At 41.5% G+C, this 25,260-nt stretch overlaps 1 protein-coding gene across 1 annotated transcript in view; it reads left to right on the top strand.

Moving 5' to 3' along the window:
- The window catches only part of tecta (tectorin alpha), a 46,233-nt gene that overhangs the window by 5,818 nt on the left and 15,155 nt on the right, over positions 1 to 25,260 (top strand). The window contains exons 5-15 of the mRNA XM_061056395.1: positions 1,306 to 1,562; positions 1,675 to 1,801; positions 2,753 to 2,869; positions 3,832 to 3,852; positions 17,007 to 17,024; positions 19,931 to 19,956; positions 22,160 to 22,299; positions 22,386 to 22,673; positions 23,843 to 23,980; positions 24,093 to 24,258; positions 24,404 to 24,816. Coding sequence (XP_060912378.1) covers positions 1,306 to 1,562; positions 1,675 to 1,801; positions 2,753 to 2,869; positions 3,832 to 3,852; positions 17,007 to 17,024; positions 19,931 to 19,956; positions 22,160 to 22,299; positions 22,386 to 22,673; positions 23,843 to 23,980; positions 24,093 to 24,258; positions 24,404 to 24,816 — 1,711 coding nt within the window. The remainder of the gene's footprint in view (positions 1 to 1,305; positions 1,563 to 1,674; positions 1,802 to 2,752; positions 2,870 to 3,831; positions 3,853 to 17,006; positions 17,025 to 19,930; positions 19,957 to 22,159; positions 22,300 to 22,385; positions 22,674 to 23,842; positions 23,981 to 24,092; positions 24,259 to 24,403; positions 24,817 to 25,260) is intronic.

Genomic DNA, 25,260 nt, shown 5'->3' with positions numbered 1-25,260 from the left:
TGCTGCAAATTCATATCCAATGACCTGCAACTGGTTTATAATTCTTTCTTTTAACAAAAACACCAAAACAGATATTATTGTGTGTGTGTCCACAGCCTGATAAATCCTAAGTGCCACAGAACTCTATATGAGTGACCCATGCACACTAACCCCACTGCTGTCAAAACTCACTAAAGCACCAAATTCGTATCCATCCGCTACAGAAAATAGTCCCCAACAAATGCACAATTTCCTCCTAGTAAAGTAATGTTTGCTTAAAACTACAGTGCTCAGTTGATTTGGCTTACACTGTATTATACTGTATACATATACACACATTAATTTAACTTTATCTATGAAGCACTTTACACACAACAGAGTCGATCCACAGTGCTGAACACTGCAGATATAAAAAATAAGCATTACAAAGTAAGAGACAAGAACAACAATCAAGAAGAAAGAACAGGTAGTAATTAAGTCTGGTGTAACACAAGACTTACATAGCTATGGATCTTGTGCTTCACAGGTTTTTGAAATTAAAGGCAATTGAGTATAAATATGTTTTGAGGCGAGTTTTAAAAACACCAAAGAGGATGCAATGGAAAAACAACAATCCCCATTGCACTTTGACCTGGATCTAGGCATTGACAGAAGGTTTTGTTGAGGTGACCTTAGATCTCTTACAGGCTGATATGGGGACAGGAGTTCTGAGAGGTAAGCGGGGGGGGAAAGTCCACGATACCTTGAACACAGTCAGCAGTATTTTAAAATCAATCCTCAGCTTGACAATCAGTGTAAGGAGGAAAAGAACTGGAGTGATGTGATCTCTTCTTTCTGACTGTGTTAGGACAGCCATGATTAGGTGATACCAAAATAAAGTGAATTACAGTAATCAATGCAAGTAGAGTAACATCTGTGACCTGTAATTACTGATGAATGTTTTAAGAAGCCAGTAAATCATACAATTAGTTCCTGGCTTGGAAATTTCACCTGAACACCCACTCAAGAAAAAGCAACAACTCAGAAAGTCAGAAAAAAATGCATGATGATGAACTTCATGTCCTATTATATAGAAAAAAAGTCTTCATTTTCAAATCTTTTCACAGTGAATCTGTTGTATCAGATCAGGTTGTAACCATGAAACCCCCATGGCTTTTAAATTAACAGCAGCCTAACTCTTAAAGTAGCATGGAAACACAAACCTTTATGTCAGGACTAAACAAAGAGATTAAAAAATGAACGAGCATAAATAAGATGACAAGGTGATTATTTTTTTTTTTTGGCACATACTCTGACATTGCTCGAACTGTTTCCTTAATCACCCAGATTAGAGGAGCTGTTCCTGTGCCTGAATGACTACAACACGGTGTCAGAATCCCAGACGTCCTGTCCGTCCCTGCGCCTCCTGCAGATCACAGACAACCAGCTGCAGGACTGGGCAGATGTGAGGAAGTTCGGGAGGATGTACCCGAGTCTGAGAACGCTCGTGCTGGCCAACAACAGTGTGGACTCTGTGAACGACACTCAGGAAACACTGCAGCGCCTGTTCCCCAACCTGCGCTGCATCAACCTCAGCAACTCAGGTCAGATCGGGATAATGAATTCTGGGTACTTTTGCTTCCATCTGTGTAAAACGCTTAGTGCATGGTGTTAAAAAAAAAAAGCCTTATATCTGTGTGATGTTGTGTTTTTCAGGGCTCAGTAAGTGGGAGGACATTGCAAGACTCAATTTGTTCCCTAAGCTGGAGGAAGTCAAAGCAATGGGGATTCCTTTGTTGCAGCCTTACACCACCCACGAGAGACGCAGCCTCCTTTTAGCACAGTGAGTCTCATCGCTTCACACATGTCAAATCCTTTTAGCCCTTTATGGCATGATGAGTGTCTAATTGACCTGGTTGTTCCCATTACGTAAACGCCTAAAAAGAGCGTTGATGGCTAAAAACTCAAACAATATCTTAACAAAAGTCTTCCTGTTTTGCCCCTAAACTTTTCCTGTGACACGTCCCAGTCCCTTTACCAGTTGTCCAATGAACCAGTTGCTTATGCAGAATATCTTGACTTATATTAGACAGACAGTTTAATTCAGTCGTCACATCCGACTTCTGTCAGCTCAGAGTTAAAGATCGGGACTTTTCTATCACTTCAAGATTAAGAAAGAGTCATGACGCCTCTTAGTTTCCTCATGATCATTGCACCTCCTTGTCTTTTGGTATAAACCAGGCCCTTATAGATTGCCTAGAACTTGTAAAGAATGCAGCAGCTGGACTCCTATGAAGACAGCTCAGAATCTAACACCTTTATCATCCTCCTGATGGCTTCATGTTTGATTGTCTTTGTGTTTAGACCTCTGCATGATCTCACCCCAGTATAGGACAAACCTTCTATTCTCTCACAGTGCTGATAGGATTGATCCTCAGATTATAGTCTAAAAACATCCTCTCTGCAGGTCTACTACAACTCTGGAATAGTCTGCCTCTAAGTATAGAAATGGATAAAACACTGCTTTCAAAGTTTTCTTAAGACCCAAATATACTCCCCTTTTTTTATCCCTGTGATGATTGCGTACATGGTTTGCATTTCTGCTGCATCAATATCTGTATGCATGTCACAATATCTCTGCATCCATGAATATATATGTGCATTCATTGTTTATCTTCTTACATGTTTGTTGTAAAGCAACTTCAGCACACTCTTGGATGTGTTTTGGAGCAGTCTATAAATAATCATGACCTTGACCATAATCTGTGTACTAATAACGGCCTCCTGTCTGCAGGCTGCCGTCCGTAGGGGTGTTAAATGGAGGTAAGGTGTCTGATGGAGAGAGGGAGGATGCAGAGAGGTTTTTCATCAGGTACTACCAGGACTGCCCGGAACAGGAGCTTCCCGAGAGGTACTCACACATACATTCAAACGTATTTATCACTGATTTTCTCATTTTTAAAAGAAGGGACTTTTAGAAACATTTGATTTATTCTTCATGATTTTGAACGTTCCTCAATGTTTCTCATACCTCACATCAGAAAAAGACGGTGTGAAAAAGTACATCTATGATGGGAACCACTTCAGAATTGAATCCATAGTAAACATAACTTTCCATAATGCTTATAAATTCTTAAAAACAAAGTTTGGACCTACATTGCTTCCATCTTTATTGTCAGTGAGGTACAAATGCTTCTTCACAATTTTTACTATCCGGCAAGATTTGAAGTGTATTTGAAGTCCTAAGTTGTAGCTGCGATGCTGAAGAATCACCTACTGCTAGGTCATCAAACTGCACAAACTTTTGACACTAACAGGTCAGGAATGTTCAGCTTGGACCCCGATATCTGTTAATTGGTGAAAACATATCAACAAAAATTAAACAGAATCCCCAAAAGGCACAAACAACAACAACAAACTTGGCCCAGAGGTTAAGTCTAGTAACTTAATTACTGTCACTCAAAGCAAAAACAGGCTCCTTATTATTCTTATTATTCATGACTTCAACTAAAATGTGTTCGATGTATAAAACCTCATTATCATCATTCAGAAGCAAACTTTAGAGAATAAAAATCTGCCATGTAGCAGGTTGTAACCTTATTTATTTCTGCTAAAGTTGGGCTTTTTTAATATGGGGCCTTATGGGGATTGACTCACTTTTGGAGCCAGCCTCCAGTGGCCTTAAGAGGAACTGCAGTTTTTTTTACATTTTGGCATTGGCAGCATTTGTAGCTTAGTATCTACCAGGTAAGTAATACCATGATGATAAACATGACATCCTGCTGTGGAACAACTTAATCCAGGTAAAGAAGATCAACCTTCTATCGATAACTCTTTGATCCCAGTACTGGCTGGCAAGTTTTAGAGAGTCAGGTCCCCACATTCATCCATACTGTCAGTCTTTGATGAGACTCAATAGACTTTGAACACCTGTAAAACTTAACCTATAGCTACATCCAGTTCTGTAATTGTTACAGAATGTGGTATAATAATTCGGACAGTCCTCCTCCTGGGCTGAAGTCGCTCATATAATTGCACACGCTCTTGACCGGCTGCATTCCACTTAACCTCAGCAGAATGTTGGAGAGGGATTTGTGAAGGAAGGTGTAGTCCCTGACTGGGGGAAACTAACCTTTGGGAGACAATGCCACCAGTCTCTGCCTGCTCAATGAGTCCTTTGTGCCGGGAATTCTCTGATTGGAAAAGTGATACACAAGATAGCAGGTTGATTTTTTTTTTCTTTTCTTATGTATACTCCTACACTGTCAACCTCAAACCTTATGCTGACAGATTGATTTGTTTTCTTGTGACACTTGAGCCTCGAGAGGTTATGAATTGTCTTCACAAGAAATGGAAAAGACGTGGAGATGATCCAAGAAGTGTTTGCTAATTGTCGTGTGCACGATGTACTTTGTACTTTGCTGCAGTCGTCCCATCTGTTTCTTCATGTTCATGTCATGAGCTTGGTTTGGAGCCAGGTTCTCGGTGTAGGTCCGAGGTGAGGGATCACCATGACTGTGTGTGGGTGGGTGGGTGGGTGTTATGGTGGTGTAGGACACGCTTGGTAAGCAGTGAACGCACAGCTATCCTCTTTCCTAGCGACTCGAGCAGTGGCCCTCGCAACCCTGAGAGATGGCAGCACTGCAGGGAGGGGGCCACAAGCCTCTCAGGTGAACACATCGTATTCAGCCCAGCTTTGGGTAACTATAAACTCATGTCAAAACATAAATCAAGCTGATGAAGGCTGAGATCCTTGATTAATCTCTTTAAAAAAAAAAAATAACAGAGAAATGTGGATACTCTGGGAGATGGATTACGGGTCTTGGAGACAAGGAAACAGGCTCATAAAGGAAGAAATGTGTCGGCTGGCAGGAAGGATTAGCAGCAAGGAAAGAGTGAAAGGAAGAAAGAACTGGGTTGGAAATGAAATCCGAGAGTTACATCCAGTAGAATAAGTACAGAGAGACTCACAGAGGAGTGGACGTGAAGCAGTGGATATTGAGAGCCAGACTCGGAGGTAAGAAGGGAAATCAACATTTTCACTTTTAAAGGAGGTCATCTTTCAACAAGAGGACTGAAGAAATGAGAGAATGAGGTAGGATTAAACAAGAAAGCATCAGGAGGCTCAGGAAAAGACAGGAAAAGCATCTGTTTTCAGCAATCCTGTTATTTATTTGGTGATTTATTGTCCTGTCTGGAAGAAAGTTGGAAAAGACAACTGGAATGCTTAACCTGTGGCATCATTTGCCACGTTAAACCACGCTTAACCCGCCTTAAATGAAGCCTTCTAGCTAAATGGCTTCTCTTAAGAAAGGTACTTTGTGCACTGTGGCCTTAGAGGAGAATTCCCAGGGTGGGCCTGCAAGTTTTGGCCAGAAAGCCACAGCCAGGGGATTGGCTTTGTGGGGGGAGTTTTGGGGAGGGACGGGGAAATTGCTTTGATTGGCCCAGCTGTTACTGTAGCTTTGAAAGCACAGACCTTTTTTCTCCTTGGATTTTATTTAATCGTTCCTCCTTATCTCGAACACGCATTCCCCTGAGGTGGCTGAGAGCTTTCTCACGGCAAAGCAAGAGGGAGAGAACTCTGTTTTCCTCTGCCTCTCCAACACAGTCATGGTGCATTTCAATGTACCTGTTTTTTTGGCTTTTTTTTTTAATTTACTTCCTGAGTGGGAATGTTTGAAAGTCCAGGAAAAGCACTAAGAACTTTTGGCTGAAATGGAGAAGTTGGTGCATTGAATAGAGACGATGCAGTTATAGTTGTAGTTGTTTAGAAGAGATATTTTTAAAAGACCATGATGTTGCCTCTGCCTCTTTTTTGGTCGATAAAACAGGTCATTCTTTGTCTTAGTGTTACTGGCCACTTCACCAGAAAGAACAAGAGATTGCAAAACTACATTGTCCTTGGGTTGAGTCCAGGTTTGGGAATTTGTTGCATTGTACCATTTTTTTTCTTCTGTAGTCGACAAAAACACAAAATGAAGCTGGAACAGAAAGGACAAATGGAAAACTGGAAAGTATCAATGAAATACCAAAATGGATCAAAATGACTGGAATTCAATTCATAATTTTGTCACTTTATTCTGTAGATATTCAAAGATATAATATATTCAGACAAAGATAGTGATTAAAAAAATATTTGGAGGCCAATGGTTTACCTCGGAAAATACAAGTTTCCCTAAAAGAATAGGTCAGTAGGGTTTGTCCGTCTTCAGTCATAAAGCTCCTGAGAGCGGGGTGCAGACCCCTTGCCAGGAGCCTGTGGTCCTCCGTACGGGTAGCCCAGGTTCAGGTCTGGCCTGCGGCTCCTTCCCCACGTGTCATTCGCCACTCTCTCCTGATTTCCTGCTCCACCGTCCTGAGAGAAGTATTTATCTGGTTGTGAAACAAACTGAAGTTGATATTGATTCCTCTACGTGACCTTCAAAGGCAAACAAGACTGTCAGGGACAATATTGATAATGTCTGTACAGAAAAGTACTGCCGCTGGGAAGGTGTCAGTCTGAGTCGTGTTTCACTATTAAGAAACCGCAGGATGAGATTTATCATCAGAAACGCTTCCTACACATGTACAGGACAAAGTACGCTACGAGGCAAGAGGAACGACTTTGTCCACAAGGACAAACTGAAAGTTCCTCCCAGTATCTTTGGAAAACCCTTCCAACAGCTTGTTAAGCTCGCTTTTCAACATCGCCATCCTCATTAACAAACCCAAACCAGGTATCCTAGAAGTATTACGCCATGTTTTCTGTCTGCTCAGCACTTTTATGCAACGTCTAAGCAAAAGCCTTGACGGACATATAGGGGTCAGGGTTACCCTTAACCCTAACCCTAACCCAACACCCTACCTCACATAACCGTAACCCTACCCTACAGGCTGTTCACATAACCTCACTGAAAACCACAGATCTTTAGAGATGGTGATAGGTGTGTTATTGGATGGTTTGGATTTGGGGAAGTGTTGGGATTAATGGTCTCCTTACTTCTTCTTCCGATGCTAAGCAAGGCTTATTGTCTCCTGGTCCAAACTATAAATACTAACTTATCATATTGAACTATTCCTTTAAAATTTGTGCAAGTTTGACCCTCAAGTGAAATAATAAATTAGTTGTCTCCCCATGTCTCCTAACCCGAAGTGTTTTCAGGCTTCAGATGCTCCGAACAATAACAAAATAAAAACAGTAAACACACTCAGGGATCTGACATGAGCTCTGTTTTCTCCCAGGTACCACATCCTTGTGTCCAAGTATGGTCACCTGGCCCCGCTGGCAGAGGTGGACCTGAGCCCCCGCAGCACCATGGTGGATGTTCGCTATGGAGACAGAGTGGAAGCCATCGGCCTCAGCCTGGAGCAGACGGTGGGCGACCTGAAGAAACACCTCAAAACTCTGCTGCAGCTGCCCACCAACGGGATCCGGCTCTTCTACATCACCCGGGAGATGTCTCAGGTCTTGGGACCTGAGGAGCTCAAGTGTGGTACACGGGCCCTCCATTCCTACAGAATCCAGGACGGGGACGAGATCTTAGTTGTGCTCAAAGTCAAAAGCCGCTGCAGCTCCTCAGATCATTAAGAATGAAGTGCTCTCTGCTGTTGGATGAACGGCACGGGAACTTTAGAAAAGAAAACATCTATCACATACCAAGTTGTAACTGAAGCCTTTTTTTTTTAGATTATAAAAGGATGATTTTTTTTCCAGTCTTGAATGTAGACATGTTTGCTGTCAACCATATTGAACAAACTTATACAATAACGTATTTGCACATGGTAGTTCCACAGTCAGTGTGTTTCAAGTGTGAGTCACAGATTTCTGGGCTGTAGTTGCTTGAGCCAAAACTGCAGTTTACATCTCATCTATGAAAAACGTCTATGCCAATAGTCCCCTGAAAGAAAAAAAAAATGCAGCCATGTAAAGCAATTTGAAATTGCAGATTGATTTTAAATCAAGAAACACTTCATAATTGGAGTGTTTGTCTAGTATATTCAGATAACTTCCCCCTGCTTGTCTGACATGCTGGTGACACTGACCTTGCACAGAATGTAAGAGTTTCTTTTAGTGAAAAGTGGTGTTAAAAAGAATTGGGGAAATTAATTTTAAGAACACCAGCTGATGTGCATAACCTCTGTAGTTTCACTGTTCTTTGTGTTTTATGAATTGCCTTGGCTGGAGATAAGAAGCAGCTCCTCTAGGTTTTATCCCAAAGTTCTTCCTCTACTTTCTGATTGTAAACAGAAATCTGTAAACCGTGTCCTCCCAGCAGTTGTGAACAGTCCAACTTTTCATGCCTGGGAGTAAACGATTTAAGTGAAAACCAAACCCTTTAAATGCCAACGCAATGGCAAACAATGAACCGTTATCGAGCGGTGGTAGCAGCCAAGCAGAATGAAGTCTTTCCATGGCTTTATTAACCTCTGCCTGTTGGGACTGCTGCGGCTTTGTGAACTTGATAAAGTTTACATTTGAATATGTTGCGTTTAACGACCATGTGGTGTTACATTTTTGGTTTACATTTAATCAACATTTTCTAACCACAGCAGGCTCAAACACAGACCTTTGGTAAAGCAGAAACACCTTCCTGTTGAGAAGGTTTCTTTTCGAGAAACACAAGTATAACACAAGTCTTCTCCAGCTTCTGCCTGTTTGCTCTCATTAGGCCGTGTTCACACTTGACTTCCTTTTTCAGAAAAAAGCGCTGCTTTCAGCGTCTAGTACACGCAATGCACACATATCTGGTGGAAGTTTGCCGTTGTTGGGCACAGGTAACTAGGGACGTAGGTTACTACTCATCCTGATTGGTCAGCTGTCAGAAAGGCGCTTGACGTCACCCAGCGCTTTTCTGAAAAGTTGAAATAATTCAACTGAAAAAGGCGTCCGCTTTTTAAAAAGGCGTCATACTTTTTCATTTTTCCATAGGCTTGTATGTGAAAAAGGCGCTGGCAGTTGAAAAAAGAAGTCGAGTGTGAACACGGCCTTACTCGTTCTAGCAGGGAAATCTTGAGATAACCCCTGTGCTGAAAAACACAAATGCTGTGTGTTGGGAATAACGTAGAGCACATAGCTGCTGCTCAGTCACGACGCCCTGGCAGAAAGACTAGACAAGCCTGAGGTGAGCTTGGGTCTGGGACTGGGAAAAGGAGAAGTGTCGACGCTCGAGTTACTCCCACTCTCTCTCTGCAGTAGCAGCCGAGAAAACGCTGAGGCCCAGTCTGTATGGTAACCGAGCACCAGGCGCTGTGTCACGGACACTTCCGCTGCATTTAGGTTAGAAAGGGTTCAGGCAACAGACTCCTGCCCCTCACCCTAAACTCTCCTTTACATCCGTCTTATAAACCCGACACTTCTTGTGTCTGCAGTTTCACAAGACCTACAATGGTGAACAACGGCTCACATTGGCTTTGACTTTTTTTTTTTAAATCAAAGAATACCAACTGGTATGAAACAGCCTTTTCCAATGCAGACTGCAACCTGGGGCTTCTCATATCCTGAACTTTCTAGAGCCTCGGGAGGCTTTGGCTTTCCCTTGGATTCCCATATGTAACACTTTAACACATGTTGGACTTGCATACCCAACTAGCTGACTGCCAAACACATAAACGACACAATTTGCCATTTCTAAACCTATCAGCTGTTGTCTGATGAATATAGATCCTCTGTAAGCAACCGCCTTTTTTCCTGGAGTTTGTGATGTAGCCATTGGTTATTCATATAGGTGATAACGGATAGGTATTTGGTTTTGGGGATACTCAGACAGACATTGGGATAACTGGTAAACCCAACTCAAACAACCCTGCTAGCCAGCACATTAGAGCTAAGGATCTACTTGCTGAGGGGCTGCATTCATGGAAAGCTATGGAAAAAAAAAAACTTGCAGAAATACATCTCTTGAACAGCATCAGCAACATATTGGGTTTCTCAGCTTTGGCTCTTTGTGCAGAATATTCAATCCCATGATCCCAACAGAAGTTGGAGTATATTTCCCACAGAAAATTTAGAAACTCAGAAGCTCTGGTTTTGGTGGCCAAGGATTTGTAGATACTGACTTGTCCATCGACTTTTAAAAAGAAACGTTTGTGCATAAAAACTTAGCTGTCCTTGTTCAGGTGGGACTGATGTAAACCTCTACATGACATATTTTACAGTTGATGTTCCCCTGACTTTCGCTAAGTGCATGCTGGGGTGTGTTTCAGCCTGCATGACTCTGAAAAGTTTAAATGTGGTCACGGTATGTGTGTTGAATGTATGCAGTGTACATTCGGCTCCTTTGTAGTCCATTTCATGAAGGAAAGAAAAAAATAGGGAAGGTCTTGCGAAAGCCTTTTTTTAATGGAGTGCCATGAATGCAAAGGAGTTGATCTTTGGAGGTTTGTTGGGTGAAGGGAGATCCCAGGGTTTCATGGACATATGTGTTGCTGCAGAAGTGAAAATGTTTGAAGATGCTGCCGTCCTGCATCGTTCCTCTGACACAAACTTACTCTGTGTATTAGAAAACTGGAGATCCTTTTGTAGGGAGGGTTACTGATCGGGCTCACACTTTATGTTATAATATAATTGAGTTGATTGATTAAATATAATTGAGTTGCTGACATGGGGGGGGGGGGGGGTGAAGCATTTTGTTTCTAAGGTGCGTCATGGTAAGTTGGTGATTTGTATGTTCCTTATCTTTCTTGATATGTTTGATGTAAAATGTGTAACAGATGTGTCATTTCAGGGAAACAATGTGTGTGTGGGCATTTGTAATTTTGACATTTAAAAATAAATATGATCTATGCTTCTATCACCCTCACCTTTATCCTTCATTAATACCAAATACAAAGTCTATTTACAGATTTAAAAAATCTAAAAGAGGGTTTCTTAACTGTTCTACAGTTTGCCTTGTGCTGTTCAGAATATGGTTTTTAATTTATATCACATTTGCTTTCTGTAGTTTCTTAAATGTATCTTGATATTTTTATTGTAAATCTTTTTTTTCCTTTCTTCAGATCTTATTGCCATTTCTCCTCCTGTCAAGTGTAATGATGCTTACACTTCTATTAAAAAAAATAAATTCTACGTAATTAAGCTCATTCCTGTGTGGCATTGTCTTAAATATAGTGAAACCTCCAAGCTAGTACAGACGGACAACTTGAGTCCACTACAGTACGCAATCCACTGTAATAAAACCATCACATCTGCTCCAGCTGGCTCTTGACTTCTTCACCTGCTAGTGTTCATAAAACTTTTTAAAAGTAGGATTACTGTTGCACCAAGATGCTAGCCTGTACGTGGTGGGACAGTGTTTAGCTTAAGGCAGTTGATGCTTGTGTGGGACAGGCATTGACATGCTCCAACCAAGTGCATCACAGATGTTCACAAGTGACTAAAACACCTCCTGCCTCACTTTCTCAACACTGTGACTCGGTGCTTTATCAACAACAATTATTTTAAACTGGCAATCTGGTAAACTTGTCCAACAGGAATTGGCTGCGGGTGTGGAGGTGAAAACGTAGCATTCCTCACCCTTACTCTTCGTTTCCACTGCATGAATGTGCACCACAATCCGCTGCAGGTTTGCTCTGCAGCTGAATCTGCAAGATCACAGGAGAACTTAAAGATCATTCAGAAATTGTGAGATCAGGAGATAAGAACAAACATCCAAGTTATTTTGCCTCTCTGGGTTTAATAATGTTGATCTGTACATGGTGTTTAAAGGCTTTATATGCAATTTGTGCATGCTAACACAACAATGCAGCGCGAGTTGTTTGTGTTTCATGCTGGTGCTCAAGGGCGACATCTGCTGGATCAAAAAATCACATATAAAGCCTTTAATTTAGAAATTGACCAGCTGCTCCATGGTTTCCTATACCTGCCTTCCTGTTTGGGTTGATCTGCTCTTTTCAGCTTGACATGTGTGGTGGATGCAGGCTCCGTTGAAAATAGACTCGTATTTTTAGCGTAACAGAGCGGACAAACACTTCTGGGATGCACTGGAGGCACATCACGAGGACGTCAGTCTTGCAGTGCAATTTAGCGGTCAACCTCATGAAACTGATGGTAATGACGATGGTTTTTGTTTGATAACGACGACTTATAAGATGGTTTCTATACTGATTAGAGCTCTCAAGAACTGCCCTCAATGTTGTGCTTTGCCTCTGGTCACTTCCTGTCAGCACCTGTGTGTCCAATCAGACTCAAAGCTGATCGTTTGCTCTTACTGACATTGTTCCCTTTTTTCTAGATCCTTGCTTGTGTTGTACTTACTCTCTGATGTACGTCGCTTTGGATAAAAGCGTCTGCTAGGTGAATTGTAGAATTGTAGAAACTTCTGTCCCTTTTCATATGTCTAAACTGGTGCAACACTTTGAATGGCTTCAATGAAAGAAAGTCTACAGCCATCAAGATAATGCGAAGAAAACTAGGACTTTATCCGGACTTGCCCTTTCACACATCAGGCACACAGTCAGTGGTGGTCCATGACACTTTTTCAACTCTTAGAAATACTCTGTGACCCTTCATACAGCTCACTCAGACATCACAGGGACCTCTTACAAGGGGGTAGAAGGTAAGACCCTTTTAAGTTCCAGTTTACAATTCTGACATTTGAAGGGTCACTTGTAGATCCCTAAGTAATGTCGGGACATTTAAAGAGGTGCAGTGCATGTGTTAAAGTGGGTAGGGTATACATACTTCTGTCTTTAGATGTTTTGAACTCGTTCATTAAGACTATACTCTGGCCTTTAACAACATCAGGCAGTATCAAGGCTCTCGTTGTTTAAAGGAATTGGCTCGCTTACCTGCTAACAACTATAAAGCATTTTAAAGTCTTGATTGAAAGTCAAAGTATGGTGTGTGGTGCATTACTCATGTTACAGGCAGAATGTACACGTGCTCATTGTGTACTGCTCCGTTTCACAGTCTGAATACTTGGCTGTGTAGAAGAAGGGATTCTGCAGATCTTCTCTCTTTCTGGCAGGCGTGTTTTAGTCGACCCGCAAAGAGTCCATTCCATACGTGTCAGGTGGTGTTGCGTTTCTGGGGCATTTCCCTCTATTTCCCCCTCCTCCTCTTCCAACAGCATTGCTCTAATCCTGTGTGGGATATCTATGCCACCTACCACCACCCACCCATCAACGCACCCTCACCAGCAGGACCACCCTCTCAGGGGTTTGCTAGCTGAGCAGGCATTAGGAACGTCAGTCACAAAGATTGTTCTTACATTAGATTGTATCATCGGTGCACCTGAACAGTGACATTTATACTCTTAATTTAAACAGTTGGGTATATTACATCGGTGACACTTGTGGTCCAGAACAATGGGAATTCCCTTTGAAGAAGATTTGATCTTATCTTACTTATATCTCATTATTCATTACTTACAATGAACTGCCAAATGCACTGCACTTAAAACACCCATTTACTCATCTTCTGACCACCCAAAGCGCTTTTGGAGTAGGCCTACATGTTGCATTCACAGACTGTTGGTGGAGGCTGCTTTACAAAGTGCCCGCCATTTAATCCTATTTGTACGGATTCATAAATCTTGGGGTTCAGTGTCTTGCCCAAGGACACTTCAACATTTGGACTGAAGGAGCTTGGGATTAAACCACAAACCTTCAGACTGAGAGAAAACTGACTCCTCTACAGAACCACAGCCGTTTATTGGTCAATAACACCTGATAGTGATCCCCTGATTTCTTTGCATCTAGTTCAACTCATGACTTGAGTTGGGTCCCATGAAATATTTGTACAACTATCAGTTGGACCACAGGTATATCTGTGATGCCTATAGAAACAATCTAACCTTGAAGATTCCATGTACTGACATCTGCCAAACAAACCCCCAAATTTCCCATAATCAATTCAATGATTTAATTTGCCTAATGAATTGGTGTCTGACCAAACATGTGGTGATGGTTTCCCTGTAGCTTACTGCATGGGCATAAAAATCAATTGGTGTTCAATTTTTAGGTTCAACTTCTAGATTTACTTTAAATGATGGTTCAATTTACCCAATGAAAACAAATAATCCTACATTAGTGTCTCGTGCAGTTATTGGTCATGCAAACCAAGCGTTCCTCAAAAGTCACTATACACCCAATTTTATTTCACAATGTAAGATTTCAAACGGGGCCTTAAACAATCTGTTGCAGGTTGTTCAGACAATGCATGGTCAGACTTTGGTTGGTAGATGATTGCATTGTATCCATTGCACCTAGCGCCTTGTTGTGTAAACAGGACCTGTCTGAGCAGTTGGTATTCTGATCTGCCCTTGATCTGCCCCATTGCTTTATGAAGTGGGATTGAGGGCAGGAGGGCTGAACAGGGTCTATTGTGTGTCGAGGTGAAAGAGTCATTGGGGTAAGAAGGTTTGGGTTACTGGAAGGAAGGTTCACTCTTGTGAATGAAAAGGAAGGAGATGAGGGCAGGGCAGAGCCAACCGCTGGGCATAAAGTTGAATTAGAGTGGCCCACTCCACAGATTAGGTGACTGCCGAACAGAGCTCAGCGGGTATCCGGTCCAGGACCTTCTTTGTGAAAGTCAGGCTTGATGGATTCCCCAGAACTTGCGATGGTGGATACTTTGACCCTGTTCCCACACGATACCCTCCTTCTGCGTTGAAAACTGTAATGCATATTCTGTCTCTTGCCAATAATTTGAAAAGTCAATCGCCAAATTGTTTCTGTTATGGATGTTGATGGACAGAAAGGCTCATGGTTGCTGGCTTCCGAAACATTTGAAAACAGAGCTGTGGTACCCTTTGACATTTCAAGCCACATTGAAACCCTCAGCCACTCAACTTTCTAACAATGGAAGAACGTGCATTTATAAGCAGACTTGCAACACTTTCTTGACCTAAAAATACATGCTACTTTGTTATGACTCCCCTTGCTGCTGCTACTTTAGAGATTGAGGACCTATGGCCAACCCTATGTGGATGTTCTTCTCTTAATATGTGCTTAATTGACATGTGTGTTAATCAATGTTAAGTGGAGTATCTTGATGATGAACTCTGAACATAGACACACTTTGTCTAAGGCCCTGGATTTTCCCATTTCCTGTAAAAGCTAATGCTCTCATCTCTTCTCTTTTTTTTGTCAGTGTCAGCATCAAATGTGACATTGAGTTCTCTTGTTGCAAGCTGTTTGCACAGTCATGTACAACAAAGTTGGGCCTAGCCTTGTCCTTATTTGGCCTTTGTTCATATTGGTACTCCCAAAGCAGTCACTTGTATACATGAGCGCTCCACAGTGCCCTCTCTCATCCATCAGAACATTAGACCAATAGCTGTGTTAATTGTGCATTCGAGAGATGTTTAAAAATGTGTTAGGTGCAGCGACTCCTGATTCAGTCGCTCTATGGGGTATTGAAGACACTTTCAGACATTGCAATAAGCATTCTGATGGAAGCATACTAGATCTGCCTGTACTCTTCCCTAATCCCATCCTATATATGACTGAAACTAAAACTTAGAACATGAGTTACCAACAAACCTGGAACCCATCGCCAACTTTTCAGGGCTTCTGTTGTGTCCTGTGGTTAGCAAGAACCAAGATTTCCATTACTGTGGGTTGTCATCGTTACATCCAACTAGCAACTTGGAGAGTGACTGGAGTTGTAGTTGAGAAACAACATATGGAGATTTACTATGCTAAATCATTGTAAATTTGCTCTCAATTAGTTCAGAGATTGTATTTGGCAGATTGCATTTCTCCCTTTTTGCTCTCTACATCCACTGTTCTTCTGCCTACAACGAAAGCCCAATGAAACTCTTGTGAACAATACTCCTTTCACTTTACAATGCACATTATTATTCAGTTCACTGGTGACATACAGATAACCATTGGTGCACTTTGTAAGTTGACCACCTAGGTATAGAACACTCGTAATCGTTTCCTATCGTGTCATCTGTTTCTAATGAATTGTTTAGAGTGTAGGTGAATGGGAAAGGCAAGAGTGTTGATGCAAGCATTGGGGTTTATCAACCCATCTTGATCTTTTCCATCCGAGACATTTCCCAAACATAAACCCCAGATAAAGAAGCATCCCTGGCCCAGTTGGTCATCTTGTAACTATTGATTCCCTTTGTCAGTCTTTGTGACAATCCCTTTCACAGGTTAGTTAAGAGTATGCGTCCATTTACACAACAAGACGTGGGAGGTATAAAAGACGCCTCCACAGAGAGCCTTGGTGCTGCTTAATGGGAGCACGGGGCCTGCCCTCAGTCCTGGTGCCTTTCACACATCTTGCTCCCTGCCTCTCCAGTTACTTCCACTGTCCTGTTGCAACAAAGACCCAACTGACTGCCCTCTCCTTCCCAGACCCTATCAGTGTGGATCCACCTGAGATTTCTCTCCCCTATCTCTCCAGCATCTATGGAAATGAAGTGTCTTGTGTAACCTTGTAAATGAGGCTGTTCCTAATTAAAAAAGAAGGTACACAGAGTATCCAAAGTAACTGATGTTAATTCTGTAACTCTACCTAGGATAGAGCTTGAAAAGCCAGGTTTCAGACTGTGTGTGTGTTTCTAGTTTTTTGTCCATAAATGCCCCAGAGAAAAACTGTGCTACTTTGGTGAGTTTGTGTGCCCAGGTGCCCTGAGCCTTAAATGCACTGAGTGAACCCTGATAAGGTATTTACCACAATTAGGACCTAATCTTAAGAGGGGCCAAATGCCAACCAACTATGTTGTTTGGGCAAGAAATGGTACTGCCAATTTCCTTAAAATCACAACACTTAGGAAAGTTGTTTTCACACATTCACACAAAATGTATAACATTTCCAGACAGCCTTGCCTCTGAAACCTCCCTGAACTGTTGTTTAAATATATCCCTCGCAGTGTGTAATTTTCCCTGTCAGACAGTAAAAGCATCGATATGGAAATCCAAGATGACGATAAAGCAACAGAGTCAGGCATTGTAATAATTGCAGTTTTGTTAGGAATTTATTCCAACGCTGTAATTAACCGTAATTGGGCGTATCCAACAGTATCAACAAACGCATGAAAAAGAACATGATAGCAGGCAGACAAGAGTATGAAGAAGCTTCAGAAACAAACACAAATTGCAAAACTGAGCAGGCTGTGGCTCAGTTGGTAGAGTCGTCGTCTCTCAACTGGATGGTCGAGGGTTCGATCACCAGCTCCTGCAATAACATGTCTGATGTGTCTTTGGGCAAGAAACTTAACACCGAATTGCTCCCACTGTTTCTCACTACATAGCAACCACTGCCATCAGTGTGTGAATGGGTGTGAATTGGTAGGTGTGACATGCGGTGAAAAAGCACTTTGAGTACTCAGAAGACTAGAAAAGCGCTATACAAGCTCAAGTCCATTTACCATTTACAACTGGCTGTGCACAAGTCGCACATCGGTCGCATGCTATAAATGTCATCAACCTCTCCTGCTCGCTCACTGTGAATTATCCTGATGAATTCAGTGCTTTGTTCAAACATCACCTTCCCCTGACTTCACATTAGATTCAGGTTCAGCTTACTTTATTTGCACCCGTAGGTAAATTTGGAGAGTCACTTAATACAACACAGACAATACATAAAAATACTAAGTGCAAATGCATGGTTCATGGGCAAAAGTTCACAGTCCAATTGTACAATTTTCTCATCTGGAATTTTCCACACATGGAAATTTCACTAGGGTGCTGGCTGGAAAAAGGCAGGGTAAAATTTGGTCAGTGTTTACATGCAGCTCACTCAAAATTTTCAGGAAAAGTTTCAAGACTTTTTAGGTACTCAAAAGTCAGTGTTCCAAAAGGGGAAAAAAGGCCACAGTGTCTATTCAAGTTTTTCCCCGAAATACCTTTTTTATCATTGGCACATTGCAGGTGTCAGTGACAGATCCTGCCCCAAAGACATGACATCGTCCTGTATGAAAGTCTCTTTGTGCAGAACATTCCTTTCCCCTTGCATTAAAAACATGTCCAGATGCAATTATTCTATTTTCTCATTACACCATAATTTCCAGATCTCTGACCTCCCCTGTCAGCCTTCTAACATATTCCTCTGTTTCCACTCCCCTCTCCCTCAGATTCCTATGCTGTACCTCCCCTCAACTGCCCTCTCCCCCCCACCTTCCCCCTCTCCCCAAACACTGATCTCAGATTAAGTTGAACACTATCCCAGGTAAAGTTTGCACCTGCTGCTTTAGGCAAAGATACTTCCACAACTTCAATAGGTTCTTTTCACTTTTTTCTTCCAAGGACATCATTTAAACACCAAACAGAAACCTTTGGACCGTTGTTGCTTTTGCGGGTTATCCTGTGGAGCTTAAACTGGACAAGAGGGGCTCTTCTATTTGGACATCCAGCCCTTCTGTACTCCCTTTTCTCTGTTGAACACTTCAGCTACTGTCAATTCATCAGTGTCATTTAAGTCCCTCCATCACCGCCACCACTCTGTGGATGGTCCTCGGCTGGATGGGATACGACTGTGTGGAGGTTGCCAGGTTAGACCGTTGAGGTGCTAGATGTCCATCTTCTGAAAGCAGGTGGGTGCATCGTTTCCTCGCTAATTTAATTTGTGGATTCCTAATTTATGATGTTTTATTGTCATTTTTTTATATGTTCAACAATTTTTCTGCCATAGACCGCTCTCGGAAATGTAATTTTTGTGTCGTGGTCTAATTTCAGATGAACAGTATTCACACTTTTTTGCTTCATTTGAAGGGGTCAAAAACCCATTTTAAGAAAGCAAAGTATACATATTATGATCCCCCACAACAAATGTAGATACCAGAGCACCTCAAACAAATAACATCTTGTACGTCTAACATTACTTTATTTTCAAGATTTTAAGAAACATGGAGAATGAAAGTCATCCACATTTTTAAGAAGGCTTATTATATATTTTTCTGAATAAGCGGTAATATACCGACATTCGCAACAAGAACGTTTTTTCCCCTGCCTCATCATCTGGTTATCCAGTTTTGGGGTCCCCAACAGTAAAATACACGGGCCAACAGGTACATATCAATTAATAGCAGTATTGACTCTAAAAAAGACACAGATTAGATCATTTTTAAATATAAATATATAATATAATGTCACCACAACATGATTATGAATTGACATCTCATATTGGATTGTACTCAACTTCATATTTTAAATTAAATTCATGTGTTTCAGAGAGTTAAATATACTGATAAGATAGGTGACTTACTTGATGTAGTTAGAGATTTTTCTTTTTGGGGGTGACCTCAGAAATTTGCTCCTTAAAATGACTTGCTGATCTTTTATGTAGGAAATGAAGGAGAGGGGTTTATCTTAACTGTCCTGCTAAAAGGACAAAGTTACACCAGTCCGATAAGATGGTGAGCTGCAAGAGTCAAACGAGCAATTGTGTTAATCTTTCTGATGACAATGTTTGATGGGAGGCTGATGATATCAGAGCAGACCTCTCTCAGCGGTGCTCGCTAATCTTGGCACACCTGAACACAATTTAGCATCGGGCTGAATAGAATTCACACATTAGAGAAATTTGAGAGACATATCTAATTGACTTCACATACCTCATGTTTCAGCAGTCACACATCAACGTGTCGTTTCAGGACATAAAAAATGTTGGTACTACAGGTAACTACAAATAGACTGGTTTACAGAGCAAAGTCCTGTTTTCAATCTCTAAAATAAATGGAAAAAGTTTGGACACGTCTCAACAACTACAAGAATAATCCCAAATCAAATGGTCACTCACCAAATTTTTCTGAACTTATATTTTGTACATCTAGCTCAACCAAAAGACAGCCCCATGACACAATGTGAACAGTACGATTAAACCTTGACGTTGACCTAACCTTCTGTTAAGTGCCAGTTTGACCAGCACACCAGCCTACCGCCTCTCTGAGAACAAGTATTCAATTATAAGATGGTGTAGGGTCTATTTATTTGTTCTTAAAATATAGTTTGGTATTTAGTTTTCTAATACTTTTACTAATATTGTTTTATTTTGCAAGTTATTTATTTAGTAAATTTAGTGTTGCATAATTAGTATTTTTTATTTTGTTGAGTATTTGGGTTACACTGTGGGCACCTGAGGTTTTATAGATAAGAAGGCAGGCAGAGGACCAGCATGCACCTGGGTGGGCATTTGGTTTTTACAAGCGCTAAAGAAGCAGCAGGGGCCAGGATTTTCTTTACTCTTTTGCATGAACAATGGACTTTAGCCTGCTTACACCAAATGCCCATAGTTCATCAGTGGCCTTTTGATTATGTTTGATATATGTTTTATTTAGATTTTTTTCAGCCAAATAGCCACTACATATGGAGAACATATTAATATTCAAGTTGGAATTACTCCATAAATAGACAACATTTGTAAAGCTCAGCATTGAACGTCCTGCTAAAAAATCTCCAATGTCAATCTTGTGATGATTCAAATATTGTAGTATAAAAGTTGTATCAGCTGTGGGATTGGCTCATGTCCACTGTCATCACTTCTAGTTTATGTGAAATGCATGGTGGTCAATTTAAAAATATCAGTTAAAGTATAAACTGCAGGATCTAGATTATGCAATGAGCCTCCTGTCATGCTTCCATTTATGGAGAAATTCTGCTGACCTCATGCTTTCTGCAAGGTAAAGTTTCCATAATCCCCAACACTACATGAGAAGACCACAGTCTCCATGCTAGCAAACTACACACCCAAAAGTGGCAAGTCCAATAAATATTTTAATCATGTAACTAGGCAGACCTTGCCTTCAATCCGTAAACTATAAATGTCTTAAAACAGTATTATGTAGCGTTTCCTTTGGTGATTTAGTCGTTTCAATGCCAGAGCTCCCCTCCACGTGAAGATGGTCCACCAAAGCAGATCCCTAATGGACACTTTTTTGCAAGGGCACCGTTGATGCATGCAATCTTTGGAGAGTATCACAAGTCCAAAATACCATAGTTACAGACAAGAATGCTTATGAAGACTGGCAGAAGGTATCTACTTTTGTAGCTGGAGTGGATCAGTGAGGCTGTTTATACCTGCATATTCATCCTTCCTGGATGATCTGATAGCACCATACGTGAGGCAGCTTTGTTCTACCAGTTCTTAAGTTGGGAAGTAGTCTTTGATACTGCCCGGGAGGCATGAGCGTTTACACTACCAAATCAATGCTTGGACGAATGCTTGCCAGACCACCTCCATATGTGGTCTGAGTTGCCAGATCTCAATCTATCCTCAGGACGCATTGGGGTCTGTTCACACCTAGCTTTAAGGCTACTAGTTTGTTATCGATCGGCCGGAACGGATGTCAATGCAAGGTGTAAACAGCAGTTTGGTCACACAGGTTAAAATTTAGATTGGTGAATTAATGATTAAATTCGTTGAATGTACAAATACTTATTTTTTAACTATAACTCTGTTTTCTTAATAAAGTTAAAATTCAATGTGGTGTAAAATTTTCTAACTTGGCTGAACACTCTACTTTGCCAATGGGAAACTTGCCAAGCCAGGCACTGAACAGCCCCAAAGGGCCATTGCAAGGACCTTGGCAATTGAAACCTACTCACTTAAAGCCATTAGTGCCCCAGTGTTTACCGTCCTCTCCCTTCAGCCAACAAGGCATGGATTGCTCCCAAAAAGAAGTGGTAATGAGGTCCTAAGCCGCCTTGCGGCTTGAGACATAGAGACGCTGGAGCAGAGCGGGCCAGTTCTGACAGCTGCAGGGAACCCAGGTACAGAGAGGCCCGTACTCCACTGTTGCTGACTCACCTGGGACTGTAAGGCTAATGTGATCCTGTAACATTGTTCTGGCATGCATAATAGGGCCTTTTCAGGGCTCCTCAGGGGAGACCTGGGAGCCTGATCTTAAAGAAGTAACGTGACGTTGGTTTGATGGTGTTCCCTCCACTCTACATTTGCCTAACAGCCTTGTTTATGAGAAGTTGCCCTATGACTCATGCTTGCCTTCATTTTCTTTAACTTACGCTTTAAGAGCAAGATAGATAAAGTAACCGTTGCTCAGCCAAAGTTGCTCAATACTAAAGAAAGTGGAAACATAATGAGGGAATAGTCACCCTTTTGATGGGATCTCTCCCCTCCTTGTCTGTCTCTGTTTTGTAGAATGGTCAGGCCAGGCTGTCCAGTCATTCTGCTCCACCTCTTCAGCATCTTTGTACAGACGCGAGGTATGGGATTCAAAGATATTCATTAATCATTTCTCAGTCATACTCAATATCAAGTTCTTTTTTCAAAATTGTTGTGCTCTAATTCTTAATTGTCCTTTAGCTAGCACTAAGGATATCCTGTATCCATATGGACCTGGCACTAGAGATCTAGAGACCCCAAAGATGGATGATGGAAGTTCTCCTGAAGTTACTTTGCTCATTTCCTTCATTTTCTTCAATATCCCGTACCGTTCCATCTATGTAAGCATTGATCAAACCAATCAAACTCTGATTAGGTCATTCTTAATTATTTTTTCAATTGAAAACAATGTTGGATCTTTCCACAGATCAACAACAATGGTGTCATCTCCTTCAATGTGCAAGTAAGCCAGTTCACACCTGAGGCTTTCCCCCTGAGTGACAGCAGATCATTCATTGCTCCACTTTGGGCAGATGTGCACAACGGCATTCGAGGAGATGTTTACTACCGAGAGTCCACCGAACCAGAAATACTGGAGAGGGCGACACAAGATGTGCGGAAGTACTTTAAGACTCACCCCGGCTTTACGGCAACCTGGGCCTTTATTTCAACATGGCACCAAGTCACCTTCTACGGTGGAAGCCAGACAACCCCGGTAATAACCTGCATATAATATCCCACATGAAGGTCAACAACTTCCTTAAGAAACCACTTTTTTTTTTTTTTTTAATTAAGCACTCTTCATTCAGTATAACATTTTGGAAAAACTGTAGATCTGTTCAGTCTTATTAATTGTTGGGTAAAAAGGTTGATGACTATTCATCGCTGCTCATCAAGGCCAAGATAGTACCAACATGTGTTAGACAAACTGTATATATTAAAAAATGCCCCACAACGTTTCATTAGCTGACTTATTTCTTGCTTGATTAATGAGAGAAAACCTCAAAGCCTCCTGCTCTTCTTCCCCGGTGAGCATTTACTTGTTGAATGGCAGCGACACTTAGCTCTGTGTTTACTTAAAGCTAAGCTACATGACTGTTGTTAGATATCGGTAACACTCTACAATACTGTTTAGCTAATAAGCATGTGTTAACGCTTAATTGATGCCCTAATAATCATGACTTCATGTAGAACTAAGCCACACATTAATCAAAAACTATATGATTTTCATACTGAGTCCTACGTGAATTGCTTTAATTATATGAATAATTGCTACATTCATTATAGATTTCCCTAATGACCCGCTCTATTAATTAAAATGTTAACACTATGAGCCAAAGCCATAGATTTCAACTGGGATCATCCAAGCAAGTCATGGCATGATTTTTGTAAATCACAAGTTAATGATAAATTCAAACAGATGCTGATTAAGACAGTAGCCCTTGAGTTGGAAGCCTGAATGCCAGTCATGACTTTTAAAATAATTAAAGAATATCATAAAATTGATGACCATAATGGCTAAGTGTATCTAGACATTAACTAAGAAAGTATACATGCAAATGAGTGCAACAGTATTGTAAAGTGTTTCCAAGATATCTTCAGTGTTTTCCATGAGCCCTGGCTGTTGACCAGACACCTGGACAGACAATCACACGTTTTAAATATATCTTACAATGGAGCAGGGTTTTAATAATCAGAGCTCCTGGATCTTGGATTTATAAAGAAACAAGCTGGCCATAGTTATATGTGGGGCATTTGTTAATTGTTTCTAGGGTTCTTCTCCATTGTGATATTCTTTCTGGATCTCATTGTATTTTATATTATAAGAAATTGTCTTTCTTCTTTCTTTGTAAAACCAACTTAATCCTCTTGTTTGATTCAAAGGTGAACACGTTCCAAACTGTACTAATCTCAGATGGCGTGACGTCCTTCAGCATGTTTAACTATGGAGAAATCACATGGAGCACAGGAACAGCCAGTGGTGGAGATCCTTTAACAGGACTGGGTGGTACTACGGCTCAGGTATTCTCAAGTCTGATCATTTTGTATGAGGGGGAGGGGAAACGCTTATTTTCCATTGAAATGATACAATCAACTTTTCGGCTCATTCCCCTCACACCTTTCCCCTTTTCAGTCAGGTTTTAATGGAGGAGACATTGGTCACTTCTTCAATCTGCCGGGATCACGTTCCAATGATGTAGTGAACATTGAACAGACAACCAATGTAAATACCCCTGGACGCTGGTTCTTCCGTGTAGACACTGAACTGATAGATCCTGCCAATGGATGCAGCTTCAATGGCAAGTTCTATTGTCAGTAATTATAACCAGTTACAGCATGTTTAGTTTGGCAAGGACTGGGAGAAGTCAGTAAAAGAAATTCATACAATTCCTTTGTAGGGCTTGTAGGGTTTTACTTACTGTATCTTTGCTTCATCCTATCCAGGGCGTTTTTACAGACGAGGAGAGATCTTCTGGTTGTCTGACCAGTGTTCTCAGAAGTGTCGCTGTCTTGACATCGACAACGTGGTTCAGTGCCAAGAGGCTCCTTGCGGGCAGCTGGAGATCTGCGAGCAGCAAGATGGGGCATTTTACTGCCAGCCGACCCGCACTAGCACTTGTGTGGTATTTGGAGACCCTCATTACCACACCTTCGATGGCTTCCTCTATCACTTCCAGGGTACCTGCTCTTACCTGTTGGCTCGACCGTGTTGGGAGGTGGCGGGGCTGCCCTTCTTCAGTGTGGAAGCCAAAAATGAGAACCGTGGTATCACCTCTGTCTCTTGGCTTAGAGATGTCACGGTGGATGTGTATGGTCATCGAGTCACGTTACCCAAAGGCAGCTTTGGAAGAGTCCAGGTGAGAATCTGTGGACATCATTATTTCTGGACTTACCAAAGTCAAAAGACTTGCCTTCTATGTGATTCTTGGTTGGGGTGATACAAAAGTGATTTAGGATGTATTGGCAACATACAGCCCTAAACTTCTAACCTTCACAAATCTTTACATTTAAGTAGTTGGTTGTAAGTGTTGTAAGGTAAAAGGTGCTGCTATGACTCTGAGGTAGCAGTTGTTAAATGATTGGAGGAAGTACACTTTGATCCCCAGCCCCTCCAGTCGGTATGTCCAAAGCCAATTTTTCACATATTCACTCCTGATAATTTCTCAAATATTTCAGGTAGGCTGTCCCTAAAATTGTCCTGAGCTGCTTGTTCAAACATGCACCTCACAACAGGAGACTATCCCTGTTGTTTTTCTGGTTTTTGTTTGTGTAAAGCACTGTCTTGGTGTCCTGCACCAGAA

Source organism: Labrus mixtus, chromosome 14, assembly GCF_963584025.1.
Source record: "Labrus mixtus chromosome 14, fLabMix1.1, whole genome shotgun sequence".
NCBI classification, from domain to species: Eukaryota; Metazoa; Chordata; class Actinopteri; order Labriformes; family Labridae; genus Labrus; species Labrus mixtus.
Note: the sequence above shows the minus strand (reverse complement) of the source record. Positions and strands in the feature narration are given on the sequence as shown.